This window comes from Oryctolagus cuniculus, chromosome 11 (assembly GCF_964237555.1).
Source record: "Oryctolagus cuniculus chromosome 11, mOryCun1.1, whole genome shotgun sequence".
Classification (NCBI taxonomy): domain Eukaryota; kingdom Metazoa; phylum Chordata; class Mammalia; order Lagomorpha; family Leporidae; genus Oryctolagus; species Oryctolagus cuniculus.
In genome coordinates, this window is record NC_091442.1 from 10,198,230 (window position 1) to 10,215,896 (window position 17,667).

The following is a 17,667-nucleotide window of genomic DNA, read 5'->3' on the forward strand; positions in this document are numbered from 1 at the left end:
TCACCCTCCTTGCAACCCCTTTCTTTTCTTTCTTAAGATTTAATTGTGTTTCAGTGACAGGCAGAGTTAGAGAGAGAGAGAGAGAGAGAATCTTCTATCTCCAGTTTACTCCCCAAACCCCAAATGGCTGCAGCAGCCAGGGCTGGGCCAGACCAAAGCCGGGGACCTGGAACTTCCTCCGGCCTCCCACATGTGTGGCAGGGACCCAAGCACTTGGGCCAGCACGCGCTGCCTCCCAGGCACATTGGCAGGAAGCTGGATTGGAAGCAGAGGTGGGACTGACCCCGGGCACTGCGGTGTGGGTTGCAGGTGCCCCGAGCCACGTGTTGGCCTGCAGAGCAGCCACGCCCACCCTGGAATCACCTGTAGACTCCCGCCCCGAGGCAGCAGTGAGGAATCAGCAGGAGTCAGGAGCAACACCTGAGCTCACGCCCCCTTCAGGGTCTCAGAGCCTTGACCGTCCAGGTGAACCCGGAAGTCAAGCAGATGGAGGGCTCGGGTTCCGCGATGGCCGGGCGGCTGCTGCCAGGTTGCCCCCACACACACACACAACAGGACAGCCCTGGGCTGCTGCCCACGGCGACCCACGGCGGCCCACGGCTCCACGGGCTGCTGCTCCTGGCGGGCTCAGCCAGATAGCTGGGGCTGTGCAGGGAGGAGACTCAGGCCCTGAGGCCATCGCGCCTCCCTCCCTCCCTCCCTCCCCGCCACCTGCGCTGGCTCAGCCTGCTTCTCACCACGTGTGGCGCGTGCTCACTCCGTGGCAGGTGCAGTTCCCCAGCCCACACGTGTTGCCGACTTATTTGCCAGCGAGAGCCCTCAGGGGGAGGCGCTCGGATCGGCCAGCACGGGTCCGGAGCCGGAAACGGAAGCACAGAGTGGTGAGCGAGCTGCCCGAAGGCCGGCGGCAGCAGCACCGGGTTCGCCCCCGGCTCGTGTGGTTTCCTCGCACACGGCTCAGTCCTGCAGATGTGGGTTCGAGTCTGGGCCCAGCCCAGGTAACGTCACCTCACTGTTTGTCCCTCGATTTCTCTGGGATGGCAAGCGCACTCTTCTCCGGAAGCCTCATTGACTGTTTGTTCTTGGGCCCCGTTGTTTGTGGCTGGGCTTGTGCGGAAAAGCCCTAGACGTGCACCGTGGCCTAACCCGGCAGGGCCGAGGCAGTTCCACGGCAGATCCGGGCCTGGGGCTCCCCAGGAACGCAAATGTCCACTCCGGGTCATTGGCCTTTGTCACCGACCGTGTTCTTGGCTGAGTTGTCCCCAGGCTGCTTTTTGGCCACACACAGCCGCTGCGCACAGCGAGTCTGCAATACCCATTATGAGGGGCAGTTCTCTGGATAAAGTGTGTTTATGGGTTTTGGGGGGAAAAATTCCATTTCTGTTGCCAATTAGTTCTGCTTGAGAGCCGTGCTCTCAGCACGAGTTCTGTGAGCGGCCCCGAGTCGGGGAGAAGTGATTTCTTTTCCTCCTCGCCGCCATCACTGGTGGCCACCGCCTGCGCGGGGTGCAGGGGGTCCCGGGGGGGGCAGCGCTTCATCCCCCTGGTCGTGGCTCCAGTGCAGGCTATAGCAGCCCCTCCCCCCCCGCCCTGGGTCTTTGCTGGCTGTCATGGCCGGGGGGAGAAGCTGGCCCCGGCGGCCAAGTGGACCGGGGTCTCAGCTGAGCCTGCTCTGGTTGCACCTGCTGCCGGCGGCCGGGGCTGGGCGGGCCGTGCCGTGTCATGTCGTGCCGTGTTGTGCCGTGCCGTGCCTGAGCCTTCCCCTTGTGTCCTGGGTTCCAGGGAGTCCGGCTGGAGGGACCCTGGGAGAACTGGAGAGGCTGGGAGAGCGGTTCTGAGCATGGTCTCGGCTGCCTGCGGGAGACCCAGCTCCACGCTGCCGCGGACGAGGGATTCGCCCCCTCACGGACTCCGTCCCCCACCAAGGGTGATGAGGGGTTATAGGGGCAGCCCTGACACGGCGCCAGGCCCCTTCTGCCGTCAGCTCTCATCACTTATTCACCACTCTTGCTCCGCCCAGGTTTGGGCCACAGTGTCTGACCCAGTGCCCCGTTGGTGGACGAGAGAGCGTCCATTCTCCATGAGCGGCCTGTGGCATTGTGTGCAAACCCCTCCACCCTGTGCCCCAGGTCTAGGAGCCCCGTGGTGACCTGACGTTGCTTCCTGGGGCCTGCAGAATGAAGTGAGGTCTGTGGGCACGTGACCGGCCCTGGCCCAGCACGTGGACAGGCCTCTGGGTGGGGCAGCCAGGCCAGACGCCCCCTGAGTCCCGGAGGGGAGCAGGTCGGGTCATGCAGTCCCCAGGTTTCTGGCCGATGCCCTCAGTGGTCAGGACAGAGGAAATCCGTGCCACAAAGCTTCTCCGTTGTGATCTGCTTCCTCCAAGAAGTCCCCCGGAGTCTCAGCTCCAGTTGCCCTCCCTGTACCTATCGTTGGCTTACACTACGGTACCTGCTCCCTTTGAAGGCAAAGCACAGGAGTTTGTGACCCTGGGTACAGAGCCAGGAAGGCCGGCTTTGGTCCTTGGTGCGTCTCAGAGCTGGCAGGTGTGTGGGGTGCGGATCCTGAGTCGTGAGAGAAATCCAAGCCCGGGGTGGACAGTGCCCCACGGACGGGAGCGTCTGGGCCGCAGGAAGCTGCAGGCGGCAGCACCGGGCATGGAGGACTGAGACCCCGCCGTGGGGCCTTGGCACGCCGTGCGCCCACGGAACTGAGTTTTCCCTGAGGAACTCGGAGACTCGCAGAATGAGCTCTGGGAGACGATGGACCGCGGGTCATCGCCCCCATCCTGCAGATAAGAACGCCAAGGCCCCGAGCTGGAGCCAGACCCGTGTCCCCCACTCAGTGGGGGTCTTCACCCTGACCCTCGGGCCAGGCAGGAAGCAGGCGGGGGAGGGGTGGGACGCAGTGCGGGACGCAGTGTCCCTCTGTGGCCACAACCGTGCACATTTCTGACATTTTTGCTCTGGGACAAAGGGTGAAGAAACTCGGATGAACTGTTCTGTTTCCTGGTGGAAAAACCCTCGTGAGCTGAGGGTGGGGGATGGGGCTTGGCTGTGGCGCGGCTTTGCCCCTCCCTGCTTCCCCCACTGCCCTTTCTGGTCAGGCGGCACCGGGGATGACGACAGGGACTCTGGGGGTTTCTGATGGGCCGGGGGCTGCCCCTACCGCTGACGCTGGCCCCCTGCGGGCCCCTCACGGCGTCCACACTGAGAACCCGGCCCAGCAGGGGGTGGTGACAGCACTGATGTTGGCTTTGGGGTCCCAGGGACCTGGCTCTGTCGGCCCCGTGCAGTGCGGCTCAGGCCAGCCTGAACCTGCCTTGCCGTCCGGATGCTGCGGCGAAGGTAGCACTGGGCGGTGAGGGTGGAGCCGGCCCTTGGAGGTGGGCTTCGCACAGGGGAAACCAGATGCAAGCCCAGCCCTGGCCCCTTACCCTCTGCAAGCCCCTCTGTGATATGGGGTAATGGTGACGGCGGTACTCACTGCGTCCAGCACTGGTCCAAGTGAACTCGTGCATCGGAGCGGGGTTTAGGGGCGCGTGGTGCCCACAGACCTCCCACTCCTCTCCTAGGCCACTGCAGCAAACCCTGCAAACCGGGCAGCTGAAGATGACAGCAATCCACTCCTTTATGATGTCAGGTGGCTGGAGGTCGGAGGTCAGGTGTCAGCAGGGTCATGTTCACTCTCAGGACTCCGGGGCAGAATCCTTGCTGGCCTCTTAGTTCCAGGTGTGGCCAGGAGTCCTGGTCCTTCCTGGGTCTGTACCGCTCCCAGCTCTGCCTCTGCCTCTACCTGGCTGCCCCCGGCTCTGAGGACGCCTGCCGTGGTGCCCAGAGCCTGCCTGGTGCCAGTGTGGTCCCAGCTGTGTGACCACTGCAAAGACCCTATCTCCAAACAAGGGCGCAGTCTGTGTCCCTGGGTGGACGTGGACGTGGGGGGGACAGTGTCCCATGCAGGGCACCCCCTAACCAGCGTGGCTGCTGTTAGCACGCCTCTTGCCGCAGGGTTTACTGGACGCATACTACGTGCCAGGCACGTTCTGACTTCCCTGCCCTGTGTGTTCCTGAGCAGTGGGGACCGTGATTCCCTGTTCGGGGCCTCGCCCAGAGTCACAGGGCTGGCAGATGGCAAGTCCACGCTTGGGGCTTTTCTTTCGCACTCAGGCTGCCTGTGTTCCGAGACCCTCCAGCCCCGTCCCCTCGGCCCTGTCTCTGCCCCGGACCCTGGGCATGTCCGAGATGCCCTTCCCGGCCCACACCTCCTCGCACACACAACCTCCCCCACCCAGGCTATAATAAAGGGGGAAAAGACATCTCGATTTTATAGCGACCCACACGGAGCCGTGTCTCGCCCTGGGGACCCCGCCCACAGAAACCCCGAGAAAATCACGTGTCCTTTTAAGCCACTAAGCTTTGTGGCCATTGGTCACGCGACAATAGATGTGGACGCAGCCTCTTGTCTCGGGCCAGTTTCTTACCTGCGTTCCCATCTAAAGGCGGGCACAGCACTTAAGACGCCACTCGGGATACCTGCACCCCTTACCAGAGCGCCTGGTGCCAGCCCTGGCTCTGCTTCCAATCCAGCTCCCTGCAGATGCACACTCTGGGGTGATGGCTCAGGTCCCCTGGTCCCTGACCCCCACAGGGGAGACCTGGAGAAGCTCCTGGCTCCTGGCTCAAGCCTGGCCCAGCCCTGGCTGTTGCAGGCATTTGGGGAGTGAACCAGAGGATAGGTCAATCAATCTCTGTCCTTTGAACAAAATAAAAATAAATTAAAAATAAAAATGGGCAGAATAGCAGCCCTTCCACCTTACAGGTTCGTTGTGAGGATCAAGAAAATGAATGAATGAATGAATGACTGAATGAGAAAGGCGAGGAATGAAGCTGGGAGGAGTGGGGGGGGGTGCAAAGGCTCATGGGAGCGGCCCCCAGCCCAAGCTGGGCTGTGCCCCCACAGGCCTCTCCCCAATGGGAAGTTGAGGCCTCAGCTCTGTCCCCACTCAAGAGCTGCCCCTGGGGCAGGAGGGCCACGAGCCCCTGCTGAACTCGCTCCTGAGGGAGGGCGGGCCAGGGCTAGCCTCGGCCACGACTGGCAGAGGGGCAGAGCGAGCAGTCTCACCGCTGACTGACACGGCTCCACCCTGGGGGTGGGGGCGGGAGACTGGGGTGCGGAGAGGTCCCTGGCTCTGTCCCTGTCACAAAGGCTCAGGTTTGTGCCTGGGCCTGTGTGGGGAGCAACTGGGAGCAACTCGGACTAGACTAAGTTACTGGAATTAAGACTTATTCTATGCATCTGCTCTCCCACAATATGGCGCTGGGAGAAGAGGAAACAGCTTCTACACAGCTGCCTCCAGTTCAGCCAATAAACAGCAGGACCTGCTCCTGATTGGAGGAGAGCAGCGTACTCGGCGTGTGGGTAGCAGAGTTGGGATTGGTGGAAGAGGACTATAAAGGAGGAGAGAGACGGCATGCACCAGGAACATCTAAGGGGAACACCTGTGCAGCCCCCGAGAGAGCCGGCCGGCGGTGTGCCGCTCCCCCGCGGAAGTGGGGAAAGTGGCAGGGGGAACCGCCCTTCCACGGAGGTGGAAGGGTCGGTAGCCAACCCGGGAAGAACCAGCAGCAAACCCGGGGAGGGCCGAGCAGACAAAAGAACAGCGCAGGGTCCTGTGTCGTTCCTCCACGAAGACGGGGAGCGACATAATGGTGCCGTGACTCGGATATGAAGCCTAGGCAGGGTTTAGTGTCGTTCCTCCACGAAGAGGGGGAGCGACAGGCCTGTTGGCCCCCGCCCACCCTGTGACCCCGCCCGGGTTCCTGGAGTGGGCACGAGCGGCCATCTGCAGAGCCCAGGGCTGTAGGTTAGGCATCTCCGTCCGCACCCTTCCCCGGCTTCCCAGGAACCTGGACTGGAAGTGGAGCTGCAAGAGTGGAGAGGCAGGAACTCAAGTGTTGAATGTCAAGGTCAAGGCCGGGAAATCCCTTCTGGGGACATGGTTGGAGCTTCCAGTCCATTCGATGCAGGAGACCAGCGGGGGCGGGGGACATCACTGGTGCAGCCAATGGTGAATCTTCCCTCGTGGGGTCTCCATGATTCAGGCCCTGGTTTGCACACAAGATCCGACCAAGCCGGCTCAGGGTCCCCGGAAGCCTGTGTGGAAACAACGGGGTGCACAGGACGCTGGGATCCACCCACCCGCAGCCAGGGTGGTCTTATTCATGACAGCATAAGATGGCCGTGGTGGGGGTCTCCCTCCCAAGAGGTTTTCCCCTCCCCTGGAGGAGACACGCGTCCCCTCTCTGCAGTCCAGGCCTCCTGTCTGGGCTGGAGTGCGGACGCTTTCCCAGGCACGGCCACAGGGAGCCGGATCAAAACGGGGGCAGCTGGGACATGAAACAGTGCCCATGCGGGACACCTGCAGGGCAGGCAGTGACCAACCCAGGGGCCACCACACCGTCTTCCCCCCACCCGCCCCGTGTCTACTATCGTATCCGCCAAACCTGCCCTGGTCGCACTCCGGGGCCTGACTAGCGAAAAGCAAAGCCTAGAATCTGTGCATTAGGACCTTGGGCCCTGTAAGGGACCAAACACAGATTCATAATCCACACTGGCAAAAAAAAAAAAAAAAAAAAAATACGCCATACTGGCTCACAACATGTAGAAGCTTAGGGTTAGATTTGACGTCAGGAACGGCTGGATCCAGCTGGGTGTGTGTGGTTAGCGGAGTCTGAGGACTGGCGTTTCCCAGACCTGGCTGGGGGAGCTTTCCTTTGCTGAAGTGGTCACGGTGGCTGTAGGGACGGCGCTCAGATTGGGCCACGTTCTCTGCCTCGCTGTGTGCCACAGGAAGCGCGTGGGGCTGTTAGGAGAAAGGTCAGGTCAGCGGTCAGCGGAGGTCTTCGCTCCTCCGACCCCCGTGACGTCGCTAACTGAACCCGGAGCTGTTGCCCCACAAGCCCAGATGCCTCTGAATCCCCCTTAACACTGCACCCAAGCAACAGGAGCCCCTGTCCGTGCTGGCCCGCGAGCTGACACCCAGGTGCCGTCCCGGCTCTGAGAGCTGAGCGACCGTCCTGGAGCCACATGGGAGCCCCCAGACTCCTAGGGTCCCGGGGGAGGGTCCGTGCCACAGCGTGGATTCACACCCTCGACAGCTGCCACGCACAGCAGAGAAATCGACTGCAGGTGCCAGGGCGTCAGGTGGCGCTGGGGGAGGGGGCGTGGCGCTGGGGGAGGGGGCGTCAGGCGGCGCTGGGGGAGGGGGCGTGGCGCTGGGGGAGGGGGCGTGGCGCTGGGTGCCACGTGGGAGTCCTCGCTGTCCAGCCACGTGCCCGCGTGGGGATGTCAGACCCTGTCACGTGCTCCCCCCCACGGCATCCTCGGCTGGTGCCGACGTTGCTCCCTGTGGGGCGGGCTCAGGGCCATCTCGGAACGGGACAGACGCCAGGCAGCCAGTCAGGGGAGCTCCCAGCACAGTCTGTGTTTTCCTGCTCAGCCTCCTCCAATCGGAGGGAGGGAGAGGTGGGTGCCCGGTGCCCTGCTGAAGTGTCCGCAGGCAGGCGCTGGAAGGGTGCGGGGAGCGCCGAGCCCATGGTGACGTGTGACGTGAACGCAGTCGTTTCTAGGGGAAGACGGCGGGCTGTCTGCGTGCCTCTCACAAGGCCAGGAGCCCCGCACGCGCGACCCTGCCTACGACACAGAGTGACCCTGCAAAGCAGGCGGAGCTGATCCCCATGAGTGGGACACAGGTGCACAGAGGTGGAGCGGCGCCGCTGGCCCTGGCTCCTGGCCACTGTGCCGTGACCCGCGGGCTGGCACCCATGGCGAGGGGGAATCAGGTGGGAGACGAGCACCGCTGGGGACCGCTGAGCACCGTGTGCCTGGCAGCAGCTCACAAGCTCCCATCAGAGAAGTGATCGGGTTGTCCCGGGAGGCACGGGGGTGGGGCATGACTCAGCCCGAGGCTGGTGACATCAGTGCCTGCCTGGTCAGCTGAGCCCACGGCTCCCACGCAGGTGGAGTCAGCAGTGTGAAGCTTCCTGGCTGGCACATGTACCCATTGTACAGATGAGAAAGCTGAGGCTCAGAAAGGAGAACTGCTTCCCCCCGAGGCATACACAGACCCAGTAGGACACAGCGGGAGGCGGTGTGGGTGGGTAGGTGGGGGACACCCAGGTCGTGGGGGCAGAGGAACAACCGGGGGTGCCCTGCCTCGCTGCCCGGGCTCAGCCCCTGGGCTGCCGTGTGTGTGTTTCCCCATCAAGTCCAGCCTGGGTTCAAATCCAGCCCTGCTGCTCGTCACTGGTGACCGTGGGCGCGGCCTGACGCCTCCCGGAGCTTCAGCACCGCTGAGCACCCGAGGTGGACTCGCAAGGCCCAGTGCTGGCACCCTCACGCCCGCTCCCCTCCACATGGCTGGTTATGGCTGCTGATGGCTTCCGTGTGGAGACCCGCTTTCACTCTCCTGCAGTCCCTCTTCTTTCCCTGCCAGCGCCTGCCTCAGGGCACCGGGCCCCTGGCGACCAAAGCAGAGGCTCCCTGGTCCGCTGGGACGTGCCCACGCCTCCCTGTGTGGCTCTTCCTCCTCCGGCAGCGGCTCCTGGGGACGGAAGCGGCCGGAAGGGAAATGAGGGGGCAGACGCGGCCCCCAGGGAGGTCTGCGGCTGGGGACCCCACAGACCCAGGCTCAGGTCTTGCAGCCGCCACTCATCCTCCAGTAGCGGCCAGAGCACCGGTGCCACTAGTCCCCCTTGTCGGCTGGCGCCACCAGCTGTCCTGCAGGAGCGCGAGGGATGGGGGAGACGTCCCCAGCCCTGCAGCCCCCGGCGAGTCCCTGGCTCCCCCTTTGTCCAAGGCCTCGGAAGACCACAGCCAGACCCGGAGGAGAGCGAGTTCCTGCGGCCGGGTCCTAACTCAGGGGGAGAGGAGCTTGTCACTCAGGAAGGGGGGGGGGGGGGCGGGCACTACCTTGAACCTAAACTCTCCCAGGGCCTGCTGCCTGAGTCCTGTGGATCAGAAACCTTCTCTGACGGCTTCAGGTGAAAAGGGGTGCGTTGCACCGTTACTGAGATGTTCCCTGTGGTTATAAATTTGTTTTTCAAACTCGGGAAACCCAGTGAAATGAACTTGAAAGAATACTTGCTGGCTCCTGTCTCTGGGAGGTCTGGCAGCTGCGTGGGTGTCAGGCAAAGTGCGATCCAGCCACCTGACGTCCTCACAGGGTCCCAGGGTCCATAGCACCTTCCCCCCTCCCCCCCAGGTCTGCGTGCTGCGCCTGCAGATGGCCACCTAACCCCAGCACACCGTTCAGCCCAGCATCTGCACCAGCTGGAATGTTCTCTGTCTCCTGATTTCCGCCCTCCGGGGAAGGGAGTCTGGTATCTGGGACCGTTCTGTGCTGAGACCCGAGGGCATGCAGGTGTGGCCGGCTGTGGGCTGTGGATGGTCCTGCTGGCTCCAGCGTCTAGAACTAGCCCAGGGCCAGGCACCTGCGCCGGCTCAGTGGAGGCAGGATGTCTGAGAAGCGGCCGTGGGCAGATCGGAGACCCCAGAACCTTCCCTGCAAAGTTGGGACTCGGCCACTAAGTCCTCCCTGGCCTAGAGACCCCCGACAAGGCCGTTTTTTGTTCTTAATTTGTCATTTTAGGAAAACGTGGAGATCAGTTCTGGTCAGAATTCTTATGCCTGGATGTTTCCCGTTCGCTCAGGAGGAGAAATTCAGACGTGGGCTCAGGAAGTGGCTGTGAGCCCTGCCCGAGAAAGCAGAGGACAAGCTGGGGGGGGGGGGGGGGCTGGGGGCTTCCAGGCGGTGGCCGGCAGCGGGAGTGCTCTCCCAGCGGGCTCAGCCTTCTCCTCTTCAACACAATGCACCCGTGCCACCCGTGGGGCTGGAAGAACTTGTTTGGCCAAATTTAGAACCCACGGGGCGGTCAGAGGATAAATATAGAGCTGAACTCCCAGCCTCCAGGGCCGACGGTTCCGGTTCCGCTTGGCACCGTGCACTTGCTAATTATGCCTCCACCTTGACGTTGGCTGAATTTGCACCCGGGTCTGCCAGAACCCCAGCCTGGAAGAGTCAGACCCGGAGCCGAAACCTGTGCTCGCCACCCAGTAAACCGCACAGCCCAGGAATGCGTGCGGCCTCTGAGCCAGGCGGCGTCATCTTTTCAAGAAGTGGGGGTTGGGGGGGTGGAGCCGGTCTTGTGGTGCAGCAGGTTAAGCCGCCTCATGACGCCAGTGTCCCATGTCCGTTCTGGTGTGAGGCCCGGCTGCTCCACTTCCCATCCGGCTCCCTGCTGAGGCACCTGGGAGGGTGGTAGGAGGGGCCCAAACGCGTGGGCCCTGCACCCACGTGGGAGACCTGGATGGAATTTTGGGCCCCCGTCGGGGAGGCTGGGTTGCTTCCCTCTTTGCGCTGCCGTGGACACAGCCGTGCGGACGTCTGGCGTCGCTGCCTTCCCTCCTGTCGGGGGAGCCCCTCAGTGTGGTGGTGTGGGGTCTTATGGGAAGCACTTAGTCCACGCTTGGCGTGCTTGGCGCTCACGCGGGATGCCAGCATTGCACGGAGGCTTAATCCTCTGCCCTGCAGCGCCAGCCCCGCAGCTTCTACCCCCGGGGGCGCTTCGAACACTGCAGGGAATGTTTTCAGGTCATTAAAAGTGCTTCTGATAACAGCAACGTGGGAACATGTATACGCTATACTGTGTTCCAGGAAAAAGAAGGTATAAAGATTACACATGCACACATTCACACACACGCACTCACACACAACACTCACACACACATACATGCACACACATACACACGCACACACATACACACGCACACACATACACTCACGTGTGCACATATATACACACATACATACAGACACACGTATACACATACATACACACATGCACACATGCACACACATACATACATGCACACTCAGACACACTCACATGCACACACACGCACACACACACATACATATACACACATGCACGCACACTCACACACGCACACACACATGCTGTAAAACTCGGACCGTGTGGGGCCGGCGCTGTGGCACAGCAGGTTCAGCTGCTGCCTGGGACGCTGGCATCCCGTCTGAGCACCAGTCTGAGTCCTGGCTGCTCGTCTTCCAACCCAGCTCCGCCAAGGTCCCCGAGAAGGCCGTGAGCGATGCCCTTAGTGTCTGGATCCCTGTCACCGGCATGGGAGACCTGGGTGGAGTTCCGGCTTCTGGCTTCCGCCTGGCCGGACCTGGGTGTTGCAGACACTGGGGGAGTGCACCAGCGGATGGCGGGTCGCTGTCTCCCCCTCTCTTGTAAAACATCCCATTTGTTGAGACTGTTGACTGTGCTGAACCTCTTCCCAGCTCTGCAAATCCTTTCTCGTTTATTCTTTGTTAAGAAGAGGTGGGCAGCGCTGTGGAACCATTGTACAGATGGGAAAACAGATCCCGGGTGGTGATGCGACTCGGGGTCACGTGGGCAGCAAGTGGCAGAGCTGGGATCAAACCCAGACCCCTGGCTACAGGGGGCGTGGAGGGATGGGAGGACCCCTGGAGCACTGGGGGCTCGCGTGGACCCTCGGCAGAGCAGGCGTGATACGCATTTCCTCCTCCTGCTCGTCTGTGTTGTTTCCACAGCAGCACACACTGGGAGACGGGAAGGGATGCGGCAGCCTCGAGAGCTGGCGTCTTCCAAGATCCACATCTTGTGCCTCTTGCCACGAACACAGTTCGCATCATTGTTTTTTTTTTTTTTTTTTTTTTTTTTCTGGCTGAAGATGAGCAGTGTCCTGGCGCTGTCTTTTGGCAGATTTCTTCATAATGGGAGCGTGTGCTGTGCACACACGCACGCACGCACACACACACACGCCCCACGCCTGCGGAGACAGGAGGGAGGCAGAACCCAGCAGTAGCCAAGGCTCTGCTAGATCCATGCAGACGGCCACGGGCGCAGCTTTCCAGAACACAGAGCTCATTGAAAGAAATATTTGTCCTGGGAGGAGAGGCTCGGGCTGATGATCTTAACGAGCCCCAATTCCTTCCAGACCCACTCGGAAGGCCTGGCGTCAGCACGCCCGGCTGGGTGAGCTCGGAGCGGCTCGGGGACTGCCGTGTGCCGGGGCCTCTGGCCACCCTCGCCCTCGGCGCTGTGCCAGGGCCGCTGAGCCGGAGCGCAGGAAGGAGCCTGTCCCTGGACGAGCCTCCTGCGTTGCCTCCGGGCTGCCTGGGACTTCTTGGGGTCTCTGCCTCTCTCTTCCTGCGCTGCAGCCCCGAGAATTCGACCTCTTGGCAAAAGGCACAGCCCTGCTCGTCCTGGAGACGCTGTGCCGGAGGAGCTGAGTGTGCGGGACTCGGCACATGCACGCGTGAAGTCTGGCTCCCTCAGCCCCGGGATGCCTCACGGTCCAGGAAAAAACCCCACGGATTGATGAGCGCACGCGCACCCGGCCACGAGCGCTACAGCTGTCTGTGAAGGGTGAGGTTGGGTTCAGAGCTGGTAACAGATGGCGCAAACGCGGCCAGCGGCGACACAGCAGGCAGATGCGACCACCTCCGGCGTGTCAGCCGGAGAGCACTGGGCAGACGGTGCAGGGAGGTGACGTGGGAGTCACAACCTGGGCCCCCGAGGAGGTGACGTGGGAGTCACTGACGACAGCTCATTAATGACAGCCACGCGGGGATGGCGCTGGCACCTGCATGATTATCGTCCAGCCCTGACCACACCGTGGACAAACCTCGAGGCTGCACGGGGACTGGTTCGTGTCTCCTGGCCGGGCACGTGGGCGCCCAGCGTGCTGGTCAGCCTCCCCAGCTGGGATGCAGGTTTGTGGATGGTCGGCGCGGGGTTTATCCGTTCATCAGTTAATGACCGTTTGGTTGTTTTTGCGTCTTGGCTTCTATGAATAATGCTAGGTTTGTGTGGACGTCTGTTTGTGGTTCTCTTAAGTGCATCCCTGGGGGTGGAATTGCTGGGTGCAGTGTAGCTCCGTGTTTAACCCTCCGAGGGACTGCCAGGCTGTCCCTACGGAAGCTGCACCATGTCACGTCACTGCTCCGTAGCCGCTCCCACGCTGGTTACTGTCTGTTCTGTTCTGAGCCCCAGAGGCAGACAGGCCCCCTCTCCTCCGCTGGGTCACTCCTCCGATGCCTACAGCGGCCAGGGCTGGGCCAGACCAAGGTCAGGAGCTGGGACCTCACTCTGGGTCCCTCATGCGGATGGCAGGGAACCCAACTCCTTGAACCGTCGCCCTCTCCCTCCCACTGTGCCTTCGCGGGAAGTTGGAGGCAGGGGCTGGAGCGGGCACTTGGAGCCAGGTTCTCTGCTGTGGGTTGCGGGCGTCTCAACTGCTAGGCCCGTGCCGCCTCCTGCTGTCTGTCTGAGTGAGGCTGTCCCCGGGCCGGGCCGGGGTTGTGATTTGCATGCTTGGGGACTTGCCTTGAGGTTGTGCGCATGGGTGTCTCCTCCATGGCTGGGGGGTGGGGGTGGGGGACAGGAAGGGCCATCAGCGGAACTCTGGGTGTGGAGCCTGGGAGATCTGGGGTGGGCACTTGGCAGGGACAGAACTGGGAGACCAGACCCTCCTCTGTCTGTGCCGCCCCAGAATCCCAGGGTTGAGATCCCACTGGGCCTTGGGGAGGTGATCGGGTCTAGAGGGCGGCGCACTTGGGAGCAGGGGTAGCGCCTTACGGGAGCCACCCCGGAGAGGGTCTCTCCTCCACGTGAGGGCACAATGAGACCACGTTCTGCAGCCCAGGAGACCTCCCTGTGCCCCTGCTGGCCCCCCGACCTTGGGTGAGGGGTACCTGTGTGCTGGTTACAAACCTGCCCGCGATCGGCACGAATGTGGCTCGAGCTGCTGGGACAGAGACAGAGCAGGTGGGGAGACGGTGCCCTTCCCGCCCCAGGGCTGTGAGGCAGGTTCACTGGCCGGACTCAGCTCCTTGCCCAGGGTCTTGGTGCCACAGCACCCCCTGCCTCCCATTAGAGGGTTGTGGGAAGGTGCAGGTGCCTGCTTCCAGCCGGCCGGTTCTCCGCAGAGCTCAGTGAGACTGGCTTTGAGAGGGAGCCTGGCCTCCTTACACAGGGCAGGGCCGGGGTGGGGCAGCCCAGGAGAGGGCTCTGTCTTTCAGAGAGCAGTATCCACAGCAGAGTCCCCTGGGCCCGCCCCCTTGAGATGGCCGAGACCCCAGTGGGAAGCACAAGACCCCGCCTCCCTTGCTTCTCTTCTAGGGACTGATTGGTTCGTGTGTTCAAACCTGCTTTCTCCCCTCTCTCTCAGAGAGGCCAGCCCAGCAGGGAAGCCAGGCTGAGGGGTTTCGACTCCTGTTAGGAGGGGCCCCTGGACGAGTGCTGGGTGCTCACTGAATTGCAGGGAGGCAGGCCCGGAAATGGGCTCGGGCCAGGGTCTGTGCAGACCCAGAAGAACGGAAGCCAGCACCTTCCACCTCCCCGGCCTGCTCGGGTTTCCTGTTCCAGGGAGCGCCATCCCATCAGCCCCACTCGGGCCTCGCCTTGGTGAGGGGGCGGTGGGGCTCGGGGCCAGTGCCCCCATGCCAACAGCAGGGCAAGAGCTCAATCATTAGGGACAGCAGGGAAGGGGGGCACGACGTGGGCATAGTGGGAACCCGGGGATCATCCTGGGCGCAGAGATCTGGAGCCCCGCCCTGGACTTCCCCGGAGCGCTTCCTGTTGTCCCCGCCCCTCTGGCTGTCAGTCATCCCGTGGGCACTCTGTGCCCCTCTCTAGGAAACCGTCTCTTCTCCCGCTCTGCCGGCGCGTGGGGGCCTCCCAGAAACCTCATTAAATGGCTTCGCATGGCCCTCACTCATGACCTGCCGCCTGGCCAGGGGCCTTCTGTCCACTCAGGGTTGAATCATCCAGATTCCTCCCAAAAGATTCACGGACGCCCCAACCTCTGGGGTCTTTGTGGGTGGTGTTAAGATGGGGTCATTGGGTGGGGCCTCAGAAGCCAGGGTGACCTTGGGAAGACAGAGGCGGGAGAGCTGGGGGGGGGGGGCAACAGGAGCAGAGGGCGGAGCCCTGCAGCTCCCAGCCGCAGGCGCTGGATCGCCAGGCCACAACCCGGCTGGAAGAGGTGAGCAGGTTCTTTCCGGCGCCTCTAGGAGGGGCGTGGCCCTGTGACACCTTGGCTTTGCTCTCCTGAGCTCCGCAGCCGTGAGTCCGCATTTCCAGAGGGGTAACCCCACCCCCACCCCCCACGCACTAGCGCTGGTCTTTGTATATAAAGATTTTATTCATTCGGAAGGCAGCGCTACAGAAAGGGAGACGCAAAGGCACAGACGGCTCTTCCATCGGCTGGGTCACTCTTCCAGTGGCATCAGTGGCCACGGCTGGGCCAACCCGAAGCCAGGAGATGCTTCTGGGTCTCCCATGTGGGCGCAGGGGCCCAAGCACTCGGGCCATCCTCTGCTGCTTTCCCGGGCACATTAGCAGGAGCTGGGTCAGAAATGGAGCAGCCAGGACTTGAACTGGAGCCCGTGTGGGATGGGGGCGCTGCAGGCCGTGGCTTTAACCTGCCGTGCCACAGCCCGCCCCTAGCCAGGTCTTTAACCTCTGCAGCTCACCTGCTGCTCTGGGAAGTTGTAACTGATACATTGTATTTCCTTTTAATGAGGAGAGAAGAGCAGGACTCAGAGCTGCCAGGCCAGAGACCGCAGTGAGAACCTGGGGCTGGGGGAGGAGGAGCCACTCATCCAGGTTAACCAAGGCCTGATGGGGTGACCCTGGACTTGAGCTGTGGTCTTCTGACCTCAGGGCCCACACTCACCCTGCGTGAGATCCCGTGTGTGCACCTCACAAGTTGCTGTTTGCGAAGACTGCCTGCATCTCACAGGTTACTGTCTGCAGACTCCCCAAACCTCAGTCCCTGCCTATCACCCATATATGCTCAGAATTTAGTTCTTTCCCCGTTCTTGTGGGAGCTGCCTGCTGCAGCCACATTTCCTGTACCGAGTCTGTGGAGCAAGTCTGGTGATCCTCCTTGCAAAACCGGAGATGTGTTCCCACCACAAGCAGCTCCCAGTAGACCCACGGAAGAACGCTTGGCAAGGGAGTGATTAATTGATAAACAGCTTGTAGTACACAGACTCCCGACTCTGCCTAGAATGTTTTGCAACAGTTTCGGAAACTCCAGGATGACCATGCCAGCGCAAGCTGTGGGTCTCAGCCTGCGGAGCCACATGCCCGGCTCCCGTGCCTGAGGGTGCTCCAGAGCCTGCGCTCGGTGAGCAGCCTCCCGGCCTGGCCCTCCCTGGGGTGGGGGTGGGGCGCTTGGAGTGGCTGCAGTACCTGGGAGACCAGTAGGGGGCATCTTCCAACAGATGGATTGGAGGTATTTATTCAAAAGGTAAACTTACAGAGAGAGAGAGAGAGGTCTTCCAACTGCTGGTTCACTCCCCAAATGTCTGCTATGACCAGGGCTGGGCAGATCCAAAGCCAGGAGCCTCTTCTGGGCCTCCTACGTGGGTGCAGGGGCCCAAGGACTTGGGCCATCCTCTGCTGCTTTCCCAGGCCGTAGCAGAGAGCTGGGTCGTAAGTGGAGCAGCTGGGACTTGAACCGGTGCCCATATGGGATGCTGGTGCTGCAGGCCAGGGCTTTAACCCACTGCGCCACAGCGTCGGCCCCTGTTGAAGTCTTGAAAATCGAGGCACTTAGTTAAGTCCGTGCCTTAGGGAGGAACACACGGGCCTTATGCTGGGTGGTTCATCCATATCCGAAAGCTGCTCAGTCCCAAGCGTGGATGCAAAGATGGAGAAACCGGACTCTTCTGCATCTGTGCGGACACCGCCCACGCCAGGGAGGCCCTCGAGCCGGCCCGGTGCCTGCACAGCCACCAGGAGAAAGAGGAAGCGACCCCTCCCCCCATGGAAGGGAAAACCAGAGCCGCGGCCTGGCTCCGGTTGTCTCGTGTTTACCTCGGGAGACCAGATGGCTTCTCTCTCGGCGAACCCTGGACCGCTTCCCGTGCTCACAGCCTGCGCCGCCCACGTGCCTGTGAGAGTCCCGAGGGTGCGGGGGAAGGGGAGAAGCCCTGGGCAAGCCAGGGGCCTGGCACAGCCCCTCAGGGCTCCGGCACCTCCAGGAAACGCGGGGTAAGCAGGGCCCCGGTGCGACAGGAGGGCAGGGATGGAGAGCGACAGCCTGGGTGGGCAGGGACCTCCTGGGTGGGTGGGGGAGACCCCGAGAGGATGGCCCCCCGAAGCTGGAGCTGGGGGGGAGGCGAGCGCCTGTGTTCCCCAGACGCACAGGGCACAGGAACAGTGTGGCCACGTAAGTGTGTAAAGCTCCGGCAACACGCACATCCATACACGCATAGGTGTGCACAGGCGCAGGAGGAGCTGGTGTCGCGTGGGGGCCGCCGGGGCAGCCGCCGGGCTGCGTCGGGGGAGCCGCCCGGCCTCCTGACGACCTCCACGGGCACCCAGCACTTTGGCCTTCATGAGACTCTTCCTCCATGAAAAATATTAACTAACGTGCGAACATGCGAGAGGACTTTAGAAAGTTTGTGTGAAAAAGGGGGTGTGGCTGGGGTGCAGCGGTTGAGAGGCCACCTGGGATGCCCACGTCCAAGGGGCTGGGTTCAAGTCCCGGCTCCACTTCTGACCCAGCTTCCTGCGACTGCCCGCTTGGGAGGCAGCAGGTGGT

At 62.3% G+C, this 17,667-nt stretch overlaps 1 protein-coding gene and 1 long non-coding RNA gene across 8 annotated transcripts in view; one reads left to right on the forward strand and one right to left on the reverse strand.

The window, feature by feature from the left end:
* LOC127487350 (uncharacterized) overlaps positions 1–17,667 on the reverse strand; it is a 1,183,652-nt gene that overhangs the window by 939,158 nt on the left and 226,827 nt on the right. The gene's annotated exons all lie outside the window — the stretch shown is intronic.
* The window catches only part of RIPOR3 (RIPOR family member 3), a 60,216-nt gene that overhangs the window by 7,425 nt on the left and 35,124 nt on the right, over positions 1–17,667 (forward strand). For 3 of the 7 annotated variants that reach the window (XR_011379829.1, XM_051832615.2, XM_051832616.2), the window contains exon 1: positions 13,158–13,178. The exons of 1 other annotated variant lie outside the window; for it this stretch is intronic. Coding sequence is in view for 2 of the 6 variants with exons in the window: in XM_051832620.2 (XP_051688580.2) it covers positions 12,818–12,823 (6 nt within the window). In the remaining 4 variants the exon portion in view is untranslated. Of the gene's footprint in view, positions 1–11,863; positions 12,824–13,157; positions 13,179–17,667 lie in introns of those variants that run through there. 3 more of the 7 variants (XM_051832620.2, XM_051832622.2, XM_051832619.2) reach the window with 3 other exon arrangements.